Consider the following 12,998-nt stretch of genomic DNA (forward strand, 5'->3'; position numbering starts at 1 on the left):
CATTGTGACACTAAACAATAATTAGTAATTTAACTGATCTTAATAATTGAACAAACAGATAATTGTTATTTTTATTTCAGTAAAAAGATACAATGTTTATTCTATTATCAAAATTATTCTCTCTCTCTCTCTCTCTCTCTCTCTCTCTCTCTCTCTCTCTCTCTCTCTCTCTGACTTATCTAAAAAATTTAATCTTAGCGGATCTACACAGAAGAAATCATTAATATGATTTCTATTTCTGCTATATATGATGTACAATATAGATCAGAATATTTTTTTAAATTGACTTAATTAGTATTCTTGTAAATATTTCATCTTTATCTAATTTTTATTTAAAAATTTTTTATTTCTTGAAAAAGATTTATTTAGTAGACAAAATTTAGTAATCAAAATTAAATATTTTATACGAAATCGAACAGACTCAAGTTATTTTATTTAAAAAAAAAAAAAAATGATCATTAAAAACTAGTATTGAAAAGATTATAAAAGAATTCAATTTATCTAAAAGATCCTAAAAATTGATTTGAAAGGTTTATAATTATCTAAGAACAAATTATTGAAAAAAATTTAGATTCTTTTGACAAATAAATAATCAATACCACTGTATATATGTGTTTATGTGAGAAAATTACTTTTCTTTATATCTCGAACAGTTCATCGTCATATTCAAATATTTTTTTCGCGTTTCATCCCACACTATGATTCCCACAATGATAAAAACAAATCATTTCGCGTGACTTTGAGAAAAAGTCTTCTATGACACAATCGATAGAGCGAAATTAATTATGACTCTAGCGAAACCAGGCGTTCGCATGCATGGCATTCACTATAGAGGCATTTCATCGCAGAAATACTTAATCTTATGGCTGGGAAGGTGATTTGGTTCACATTGTACTTTTTGTCACTCTCGCAGGGGTCGTTCTGTACCTCTATTAAATAACAGTGGCGAAATTCTCCGAGCAAAAACGATCGCGCGCTACATAAACCTCCATCAATACCGACAAGCATATCATTCGCATTTAGGAAATCACAAAACACCGGAAACATGGTCACAAAAGTTTGTATCAGTCTCTATGTTCAATTGATGATTGATCGAAGACGATTATTATAATCTACGATTGTAATGTATTTCTGAGTATTTAATATTTACGTGAATCTTTATAAATGTTAAAAATGCTAAGAATATTTTTACGCTGTTATATTTTAGAATATCTATTGACTAGTATGACTTATGAACGAATAAATCTGGTATTTAGACTTTTAATAATCTATTTTAATGATGACTGCGCGCGCTTTTACAGAATAATTTCCATGTTGCATTCAGTATATTTTTAATATTATATCTTGGCTGACATTACGTTTTACTTTATTGCAACTGTTATTTTATTGTTAATTTTACGGCAACTATTTTCACATCTTAAACTTTATTAAATCATGGAAATTTGTTTATCGCAACTCGCAATTCATGAAATAAAAGTTTCTACTTATGTTTGACCGTAGAAAAATATTAGATATTAAAATACGTTTCCTTTTTCATATAAGAATATATATATGTAATCGGCAACAATTTTTCTCAGCAGTTTGTCCCACTGTTGGCTATATTGATTTTCGTAGAGATACAAATTGAAATGACAGAACACGCTCACAGTTTCGCACATTTTTATGGACCAGTCAAAGGACCCGGCGACGAAATAATTGTCCACGATAAACACGGTCATCAACAAGTAGATTACGTCGCACATTCCAAGTACGAATTCGCGTATGGTGTCGAGGATCATCACACTGGCGATTATCATGGACAGAAGGAGCATAGAGACGGTAAGCTGAATTTGTAATTTACGTAAAGTCAGATAACAATTTGTTTGTAGACATCGAATTAAAAGATAGCTTATTATAAATCTAATAATTAATCTTGTTCTTATATTAAAGGAAATATAAATATTATTATTTCATATACTCTTTATTTTTTTTCAATCACTTCTGAACGGTAAATTGAACATCGTAAATTATTCAACATAAATTTTATTAAAATTTATGTAAAAAGTTGAATTTTTTTATGGTGTTTGCGCAATAACTTGGAAAATGCTGCGGTTGCTAAAGTTTCTGAAAATTTCGATCAAAGTTTGTTTGGCGGATCTTGGCGAGAGATATTCGAAAGCGCAACCTCTGAATCGCAATAAGTCGGCGCATTTATAAACTTGTTTCTTTTTTCTTTGTTTCTCACATTTTTTGCATCTGACACAATGGCTGCACCGTGATAGTTAAAGGTTATAAATAATGAGGTCGGATTACACAGTAGTACGCTTTAGCTCGCGCACTTCATTTTAATTAAATATTGTGACGGTAGTCGCATACTGACATGTAACATAATATGTGGACGGCACACACATGTGTTACGTTAATATCGATATGATACGCGTCTCTAATTCTCTACAATAAATGCACGTTTACGAGTCGCGCAGGTTCATGTTACAAGTTTTTTTTTTTTTTTTTTACTCGCAGGGGAGAAGGTCACCGATGAATACGTCATCAAGGAACCGGGTGGTAACACCAGGACCGTGACTTACCATGTCGATCCGCACGGAGGATTTTTTGCTCATGTTCACAATTCCGGTGGTAATAATCACTACGGCGATCATGGACAGGAATATCACTGAAGACGTTAAAATTTTAAATCTGATGTGTATAAAAAAACACTTATCTTATGTCATCTCTGTTTTATTACGATTGTTGAATAAATATTTGCTATTTCTAAGTTTTACTTTTAGAAAATTATAAAAATACGAGAAATCTATCTATATAAATTGTGTTACAGTTTCCTATATTATATATCCTAATGATGTATAGCTGAAATAAGATTCGTAATGAGAAAAATACAATATATAGTAACGTACAAGAACTTATTTTTCACATAAAAATTTTGATATGCACCAAATTTATCTTGGAAAAAATATTTCAAAATATTCTTTTCGGGAAAATTATTGCGCGCCAATTATCATATATATCAATACGTATACGAGATTTTCTAAAACTGTCATATTGGTTTTCATTTAAATATTTCTAAGAAAATTCATAAATTAAGCCTTATATTAAATTATCTTTATAAAAATGTCTAGAATTAATATATACAATAGAATCTTGTTATATATTTTTTTTATTTTTAATTCGTCAAGACTTTTTAATTATTAACGTTACATAACTTCATAAAATTATTAAATTATATTTTATATTTCTATCACAGACGCTATTTTTTATGTAATCGAGAATGTTATTACTTATGGAAAAGCAATGGCAATTCGGAAGTGTAGGCAGAATAAATAAATGGATAGATTGTGTGTATATAGATCTAGCTCAATGAGCGAGCGAGATATTCTAAGCTGCGGCGAACATATTGGGTCACGTATTGAGACTAGGCGCGATCGCTATCACGCGAATAGACTAGCAGAAATTGAATTGCACTTGTGAATATATGTGATATTGAATAGCGTATAATATTCCGCATTAAAAAGTACATACTAAAAGAAGGATAAAAGTAATTTAAAAGCTGTATGATTGTTGACCCTCTCGAGCTGCGGTTTCATATCTGAGAGGGGATGTCTCGCTGTTTACTTTAAATTAGAGAAGAAAGAAACTTTTTATGAATAAAAAGATTTACGTTATACTTCAATCTATACCATATTCTTACGTCTGACATAAATCTTTAATACGAGATGATTTGCTTATTCACCTGCTAACAATTTTCTTTGTAAATATATTGCAATTATTCTTAATATTTTGATATGCGTGCAATCTTATAGATTCATAGATTAGCTAAATATTAATTTTAGAAGGACATTTTAGGGACACACATTTTATTATTCTTTTTATTATAAACTATTTAATATAATATATTTTTTAAATTATTCCACGTAATTAGTAATAAATATTTTATATATAATATGAATTTTTTAAATAATTAATAATTATAAAGACACATTACAGAATTTGAAAGAAAATTATTGAATGTGCCAACAATTGATGCGACATTACATTTTAGAAATAATTTTTATAAAATTATCAATTGTAGGATATATATCGTCCATAAAAATTATTAATAAAATAATAATTACTATTTATGTATAGGATAGCATATCTGTGAGACGTAGTTTTAGTTCGGGTAAAGCTCCGCGATTAAAAGGATGAAATTAAGATGCCGTTCTCTTTGAAGTGGATGAGATGCAACACAGAGAAAGAGAACATCGTTCCTCGGAGGATGAGCCGAGCTTAAATGTCGAGGAAGCTATCACGCGACTTATAACTGCGTCTGGCATCAAACAACACATTAATTTTTCACGGCACATCAGAGATGCGTTTCAAAATTAACCCTGTGCATACACCATCGACTTTCAAAGGCAAGTATTCAAGTACTATATAAAAATGTATAAAACAATTTTATAAGAATATCTAAAATAAATCGACATTCGTTTATAAATTCTTTTGACAATATTGTTAAATTGATTATTTTACACACAAAAGAGTTTGGATTGAGCTATATACTTGATAATAGTTATAATAATAGATTAATTCAAGTTTTGTATAAATATAATGATTTATTGTGCTATTATATTATTAATAAGGTAAGTTATACCTAATTAATTTAATAATACTTTGATTTATTAAAAAAAAAAATCTATACAAACAATTTATTTATAAAAAAAAATAGTGTCGCCTGGATTTGTAATTACACATACAATTTATATACGTATTAATAACCAAAATAACCACCGTAAAAGTAATCAATATAAGAATATTGTGTATTGCGCAATTCGATATTTTTGATCGAGCAATTCCATCAACTCTGATTGTAATTTCATACGAAAATTTGTTCTAGAATAACTCACCGCGAATGCATTCGAGTTCTATATATTACTATGATTGATTATATGAGAGGAAAATAAATGTCATAGAGATGATATATAAACAAGCGAAATATATGGAAGTCTCAATGTCTCATAGTGTCAATGATTTCATTTGTGTGAATGATAACACAAATCTTTCTGTATTAAGGCTGTCTTCTTCCTCCTTTTTTTCTTATTTATTTATCTATTTTTTTATACATAGTTTGCTACCTAGAATCACGGTTACGGAAGAATTGCCTTCGATTCGTTCGCACAAGTGATAAATGAAATTTTGCACATTTTCACTTGTGACAAGGAGACACAGACAATTTCCGAAACTATTTTTTCTCTCTAGTTTCGCAAGGAAGGTAATTTTATCAGCATCTGTTATTCCAGTCAACACATAGAGAGTCATTCTTTCTTCCCTTTCGATTTCCTCGATACCTTGACGCCGCCTTGCAAACACTAGCTAATCTACAGGGTTGGATCGTATTGTTCGGGTTTTGCAAACTCAGAAGAGATGAGAGCAATGTCAGTGAAAATCACTCAGGATTTACATCGGTGATACAATATTTTTGGAAACAAATAAAGAAAATCTTTTTATTTTTATATTAATTTTTTAAAATTCTTTCTTTATATTTAAAAAAATATACCGTGCAAAATAAAAAAATAATACAAGATTGAGAAAAGCCTTGAAAAATATAAATAATTTGGCATAAATATGAAAAAAAAAAATATTAATTTTTATTTTTCCACGTATAAAAAATTTCTTAAAACGACAATTTGAATATCTATCATAATTATATTCTTCGTCATCAAATATATCTTATTTTATATATATCGGTGTAAATATTTAACTAAATATTAAGAGCAACTAAATTAAATTATAGATGATGAAGGCTAAAGAATGATAAAATTTGGTGAATATTTGGGAAAAATATAATTGTTAAATATAAAGATTTTCCATTAATTTACTTAATCAATTCCTTGCCATATAATAGACTTGAAGAGCTCCAAAATATACAGACGCGACATACATTCGTCGATAAGGATTTTTATTTACACGGTCTTTAATTCGGCCCTGAACACTGACAAGAGACATAGCGCTCTGTCAAGCGTATTGCCATATTCAGGTCTCGTCACGTAAGAGGAATGGGGACGAGTTGTCGGAAACAGCCGGTGGCAATAATGCGAGATGGACGTGATAGGGTGCGATCGATTTTCTCGATCTCGTGGGAATAAAGTCCTTATTATTCCGACGGGTAAGGCGCTCCCACGCGAAGAGGCGTTGTGTGTTATTCGATTCTAGTCGGCGCAGGTCATTCTTTCTCAAATCCACATATAGCCGCTCTCTACTACCGTCACCCCTTATTTCCTTAGCCTACTTCGCAGCCGTAAAAATCCAATTCATCTCGGGACACTGGACAGGAATAAGAGTATTCCGGCAATATGTCGTTCTCGTCGCGCCCGTACGGCATAACAAAACCGCTGCGCGTCGAATCTCGAGTCAGGAAAGAAATCCGGGCGGTCGAAAGTCGTTATCGTCAAAGCCAATTCGGCGAGTTCAACAACTATAAATCTAAACATGACCCTACGCAGGGTGTTTGGTAAATCATAGTATGTACAACCTGCGAGGAAGTGCTTTCTCATGAAAAGACAGCTAGAAATCACAGAATAAATTTCTCTCATCGGTTCTGTGGAATTTTTAAGAGAAATAATATTGTGAGTGCAAAAAATAGCGCATTATATATATTTTTCTAATTGTAAATCTTAAATATTGTAAAAAAAAAAGATAATACACTTTTTTGAAATCTGTATACAAAAATTATGAAAAATCCTACGATAAGGATATTTCAAATATGCACTCTTATGTAATTTGATTCTAAATATTAGTAAAATAATTATTTAAAAATTAACTACTATTTATTTAATACTAAATTAATTAAAACAGTTAACATGGTTTAAGAAAAAGAATTTAAGAGACGTAAAATATAAGGAAAAATTGCATAAACTTGGCTCTTACAGATATGTGAAAATAATAAATTAAATAATTTACTTTTTATACAATAAAAGAAATTATTATTTTAATTAATATTATTCTTTTATATATTAACTATTTATAATGAAAAATATAATTTATATATAAATACTTTTATATATATATATTTTCTACTTTAGATTCTATTTTACTCGCGTTTGGAAAAAGACACGTATTGATTTGCACACAAACCTTTATTAACAAATATCAATTTGCTGGTCTGTCTTATCATTGGCACAAAGAAGAGTCATTATCACGTTTCAAATCACCGTCATCCAGAAACGAGTCCCAGTCCGCTGCTAAGGGGAAGAGTTTCACGGTTCGCCGGCTTAAAGTGCTTTCACAAAAAGACCATTATAAATTCCATTAATACTTGCCGGGCATTCGGGCCAAGCTGGGAGTTTAATTATCTCGTGGACAGACCCCTTCATCCGCGCGACGCTAAGTAAAGGGAGGGAACGATATGCTGAATTAAGTAAGACTCGATAAAACGATCGTCAATTAACAGATCAGCTTGCGGTCTTGCCGATAGAAGTTGCTTTTCAGTTTACGACGTATATTATCCGCATTCTACCCTTTGACATCGTTCCTTTTTTAATGATTTTTGTACATGTATTCTTTATAGTTTTATATATAATTCGTATGCATAATTTTTTTGACTGCACACTGTCAAGTGTTAAGAAAGTTCTTTACAATTTTATAAATTATGTTTAATAATTTATGAACTAGGGCGAGTAAAAATCATATTATCATTGTGTCAAGTATGTTAATCGTAACAACTGGATGAAGTAACAATACAGATGTTACAAATAAAGAATGTGTAAAGAAAACCTTAATTTTTATCTTGTCAAAAGTCTCTGCGCTTCTCTCTTCGTTAATCCAAAAAATCTATTCCTTCAACGATACACAAAGTCAGAGAGTGCAAACGTTGTGCAAATATGTTTATAGAGTAAAAACTCTTTTTATATAACGAGAGACGGCGCGTACACAGTAGCGGCAGCTGGTGAAGTAACGATTTTCTTCGGGCCGCGGATATACTCTGTTTTCTTAAGATGCAACCTGATCAGAAGTTACGAACTACTTCGTTGTAAAGTTTCCGGCTAAGATAACGATCGGCTAGAGTAAGGCCACAACTCTTTCATCACAGAATTTGTAACGGGAAAGAGGATATTGCGTATATATGCACCCTGTGTATATCTAAGCATTTGACTTTCACGTTTATTCTGAACAAAAAAAACAGGTAGTTCTCTCGAAAAAGCGTTTTACAAGATTAATCCTTTGAGAGGCTCGATCACAATGCGTGCCATTATAGATATGACTTTAAAGGCCAATCAAGACTTTGGCTTATCTTGTTTCCATTTAACTTTTGCAATAGCAGTCACCTGAGCTTTCAGCCGATGATCTTAATGATTCATAAAAACTCTCTAGTTAAATTACACACATACAAAGACGTATAAAAAAGAAAAAATTTTCACAGATAATCCATTTTCTATCTAATGTTCCATAATCGCTTCTTTTAAAACACAGTTTCATAACTATGTAGCTACAAAAAATTTTAATTTTTATGTCGCATATTTAAATAATCGCGAGCTAGTAAGAGCCATACGCGAATGGTAGTGGGTCAAAATATTTATTTAAAATGCAATAAGTAAAAGTATTACTTGAAATACAAAAATGGCAACATAATAATTAGATATTTACACATTTTTGCATATAATTATGAAATTAACAATTTTTAATATTCAGATTATCAAGTAATTTCTAATTGTTTTATTTTGTTGTGATTTGAGAAAATACGCGACTTTCGAGACACACTATATATTTCTTTATAAATTCAACGAAAGATTTAGTTCTTACCATGATTACTTGTTCACGTGCAGCGCTCTTTTATTTTTAACCGGAACAACTTCCGGTATAGACTGACGTTTCAATTACTGCACTCGCCTATTCGTTCGTGTCAAAGGAATAAAAAACGTAAAATCGCGGGGGCAAAGCGACTTTATAAATCCCGCTGTGCCATCTCATTACGAGGCGTATATTTTATTCGTGAATACATTTTCGCTCGCGACTCCCAATGTGAAAGGAACGGATTAAATCCGTCGGATGTTTGGCAACGCGCAACCGTCTTCGCTCATCCTATAAAACACTTTTATCCAATATGTATCCAAGATTTCCATAAATTCACGCATTTCTCTCCAGCTCGCTCGCGATGAAGCATCGCACTCCCGGGCGAAAATGCGCCATAAAAATATCCCGAAAAGTAACGGGTCATAAGTAAGTTTCGGACCGACTCGCGCGGTTTGCTGACGGATTTGTTTTTGAGACCGCGACAAAGAAGCTGCTTCCTCCTCTCTTTGATGCGACACGGTTCGTTTATTCGAAAGCGAAGGATCGCTCACGAGAGCGACGTTTTTTACTTATAAACTCCTTTTTCTCCTCCCGAGAAAAATGGTCGATCCTCTCGACTACGTGCGGTCAGCCATAGTCAAACTTTCGGAGATTCGAAATAAGAGCTGGTGAAGTGACAATAAGAAACAAAGGACTTAGGATAAATTATTGCGGAAATGTTAAGAAAAAGAGCCAATCCTTTGAACAAAAATGATATTTGTCCCTGGCAAACACGAGATATTAATATTGTGTTTAATGAACTTTCCGCTACGGTACAACTGTTAATGATTTATTTTAATCTTTCGTTAAAGATTTATTAGAAGTACCTGTAATATTTCCAGACAAATAATGTAATAATACGTATAAATAGTTTTTGTTTTATAGGAATCCCTACACTGAAAAAAAATGTTATCATAATTAAATCCGTTCAACTAATTATCATTTTTTTAATTAAAATATTTATATATTTAAGTCAAATATACGTCATGTTAGATTTAATATGTCATATTTGACTTAAAAATATAAATATTTCAATTTAAAAAATGGTGATTTGAACGGATTTGGTCAAGTTAATATCAATTTTTTTTTTTCCAGTGTATGTGCCTGTTGTTTTAATCTCTATATATATATCTCGAGAAAGAGAGAAAGAAACGCTTTTATATTTATATCCACAAAAGTCTGAATCGAAAGCAATACAGTTTTGTTTTCATATTATCATATCTTGATATACTGTGCTGTTAAGAGAAAGAGAAAGAAAGAGAGACAGAAAGAAAACAAGATTAATCAAGATTAATTCAGCTAAGGATTAAGATTCTTTTATGCAAATGAAAGCACAGTCGTGATATATCAAAGAAATCCATACCTTTTTACGTTGACATAAATAAATATTGTTGCTCTTACTCTGACAAAACTTATTGTATTATTCCATTTTACAAATCTTTAAATTTGATGAGTTATGAATAACGTCGACGCAACATAGAATACAATCTCTGTTGTGATCATTGAAACTCCATCGCAAATATATTTACGCAAAAGAATTATTAAAAGAGAGGCGGCTCTAGTTCTATGCAAAACAATGATATGTAATAATATCGGAAAATAAACTATCTCAAGAAACCAAAATAGACAAAGAAATGCGAAAAAAGTAAGATATAAAAAAATTTTTTCTTAAACAACATTACCAGAAAGTTGGGTCGCTTTCGATTTGTAAACTTTGAGGACGATAATTTGAGTAATGATAATTTCCGCGATGCTCCGTCACCCCTGCGTCCACAATTGGTCTTCCTTGTTGCCGTATAACATTAGTTTTGGTTATCTGCCAAAATATATCTACAGTGAATTACTATTTCGCAGATATGCGGTTGCATATGTAGGGCAGTCGGGAAAATGCGAAAGTGTATAGTAATACAATACAATAATGTATAACGAATATAATTAATTTCTTTTTAACACAGGAAACACACACTTGACAAATAATGTAAGCAGTAGTTGCTTAAAACATCAAGAATTTAAAAAAAATTAGATTTCTGTAAAAATTATCTTTCTCTTTCTTTCTCTCTCTTCTTTCTCTCTCATTAGATATTGTAGATCTACATTTTTAAGACATTAGGTATATATTTCCATTGTCTAAAAGGTAGTTAAAAAGATGTTCTAAGAGATTAAATATTTTTAGATTTATTTGTTACAAAAATTATTTTATAAATAGTAGATTTTCGTTAAAAAAAAGCGTCGCGCAAATTAGACGTGCTCACAATCCTCTTGTCCACTTATTCTCGGACATATACCATACGCATCTGCAATTTCTTTGTCATTCTCGTGTCTCGCTCTAAACTTGCTCACAGGAGATTTTTTCTCTCCCTCTCTACCGTTTCTTTTCTTGCTCTTTGTATGCTACGCGCGGCTTTGCACAGCTGGGAATCGATTGTCGGTCTATTCGAGCTCCGTTTTCGCTGAGGCGCACGCCACCCCTTTACGGCTCCACATATCGTAAAAGACGACGCGTTTTATTCACGGAGACCGCCGTTCCGGGCTCGTTCCGCGGACACATCTTTGAAATTAAATTCCCTCCCGTGCTGTCGATCTCTAAAGGCTCTTCAAAGGATGGCTTATCTCCGAGGCACCGCTCCTTGACCGCGACATGAAGAACAAGCGTAAATATGCGGCAAGTTTTAGTCGTCCGTTTAATTTCCGTCCTCTTCTCTTCTCTCTCTCTCTCTTTCTCTCTTTTTCTTTCATATAGGTATATATATATATATACATACCGTTTTTTCATTCAGTACAAAAGACAATTATGTAATAAGAAGTTCTCTCTGTAACGCATGTATTTTGTAATATGAAATTTAAATTCGTGTTTTATACCTTTATTGTTATTGTTATCTCGTTATTATCAAAATATGGCATATAGTTATAATTTAAACTCAGAGAAAATTATTTATCTTTTTGGTAAAAAGACACTGATTTGGAACTTGATAAAGATATTAATTTATCCTTTTCTTTTACATTATATTGTCCAATCAATGACTAATATTAAGAATATTTCTAAAATTTAAAGAACACGGATCTCTTATTATCAAGATTTTACTATAATTACCTGCGACGGAAAAATTCTGATAATATTATTATATATAACAATTTTCTTGTATAATTTAATAACTCTGTAGATTTAATAACTTTGTAGAAAATAACAGGTTTAAAAGAAAGAGAAAGAAGTAATAAAAATATACAGTACTTTTATATAGAACGATTTTCTTGACGGGTGCATAAATTTGTGATACTATTCGATACACATAGATTTTATAAATTTCTTTTGGGAAGATAATTTTTTAACAGGTTTTTCATTCTGCATCCATCATATTTACCTTATTTCTGTAATATTGAATTTCTTTGAAAAGATATTTAACAACGCATCGAATATCTCAAAATTATTTAAGAATGATTCATTCATACAATTCTGATGGTGGGTGCAACCGATGCCAAAACTCGTACATCAGGTGGATTTTCTTGTACCGAAAGCGAGGGTACATGGATTTATAGTACGTTTTTATCGTATTTCAACTTAACTGCTTCACATACATTTCGACGTCAACGCGAGTACGTTAAAGTCACGAACACGAGATTTTTCTTACCACCATTTTGCCTTGGTAGCTATCCTACAGTTTCCCGTTATTGCGCCCAGTCGCTTATTTCCTGAACGCGAAAGAGCGGCCGTTGGGCAACTCGTGATTTCGTACATCTACATTTGTCACATGCCTTACGAGGGTAAATCTACATCTTATGGAATTGTTTTCCGATATTACTGTTCAATGGTCTCCGAAAATGAGATAAGAAATCATCAACTTTTATAAAACACAAAAAGATTATAAACGTATGTGCCTTTCAAAAGAAGTAATTACATTGTACCGTGTGACAAACGTTGACAATAGTGTAATGCATTTATAGATATAATATATAAAAGGATGAGAGTCTAATTTTTAATGACAAGTTTTTTTATTATTAACGCGTAGATCGCGTATAAATGTTGGAGCGATGCAATCAAAACACTTCACAGGCATTTCTATTTCGGATCGGAGAAAAGCTATAAGATCAGAATACCAAGCAGCCACGCTGTTTGTGGTATGGAAAGGAGAGAGTGGAGAGAAAAATGGAATTTCATTATTGTATAAAGCTGCTCTCGCGGCTAAAGTTGTGCTTCTATA

At 31.6% G+C, this 12,998-nt stretch overlaps 2 protein-coding genes across 2 annotated transcripts in view; both read left to right on the forward strand.

The window, feature by feature from the left end:
* Nucleotides 1–1,697, forward strand: part of LOC138931845 (D-beta-hydroxybutyrate dehydrogenase, mitochondrial) — a 28,245-nt gene extending 26,548 nt beyond the window's left edge. The window contains exon 6 of the mRNA XM_070293024.1: nucleotides 1,615–1,697. Within this exon, the coding sequence (XP_070149125.1) occupies nucleotides 1,615–1,627 (13 nt within the window). The 3' untranslated portion in view covers nucleotides 1,628–1,697. The remainder of the gene's footprint in view (nucleotides 1–1,614) is intronic.
* On the forward strand, nucleotides 1,629–2,740 carry LOC138931846 (cuticle protein 19-like). The gene is made up of 2 exons (XM_070293025.1): nucleotides 1,629–1,818; nucleotides 2,503–2,740. The coding sequence occupies exons 1-2, from the start codon at nucleotides 1,629–1,631 to the stop codon at nucleotides 2,655–2,657; spliced, it is 345 nt and encodes a 114-aa protein (XP_070149126.1). The 3' UTR covers nucleotides 2,658–2,740.
* Nucleotides 2,741–12,998: the final 10,258 nt, after the last annotated feature.

Source organism: Polyergus mexicanus, unplaced genomic scaffold, assembly GCF_030449975.1.
Source record: "Polyergus mexicanus isolate NDT 795.1 unplaced genomic scaffold, iyPolMexi1.0 SCAF_3, whole genome shotgun sequence".
Taxonomy (NCBI): Eukaryota; Metazoa; Arthropoda; class Insecta; order Hymenoptera; family Formicidae; genus Polyergus; species Polyergus mexicanus.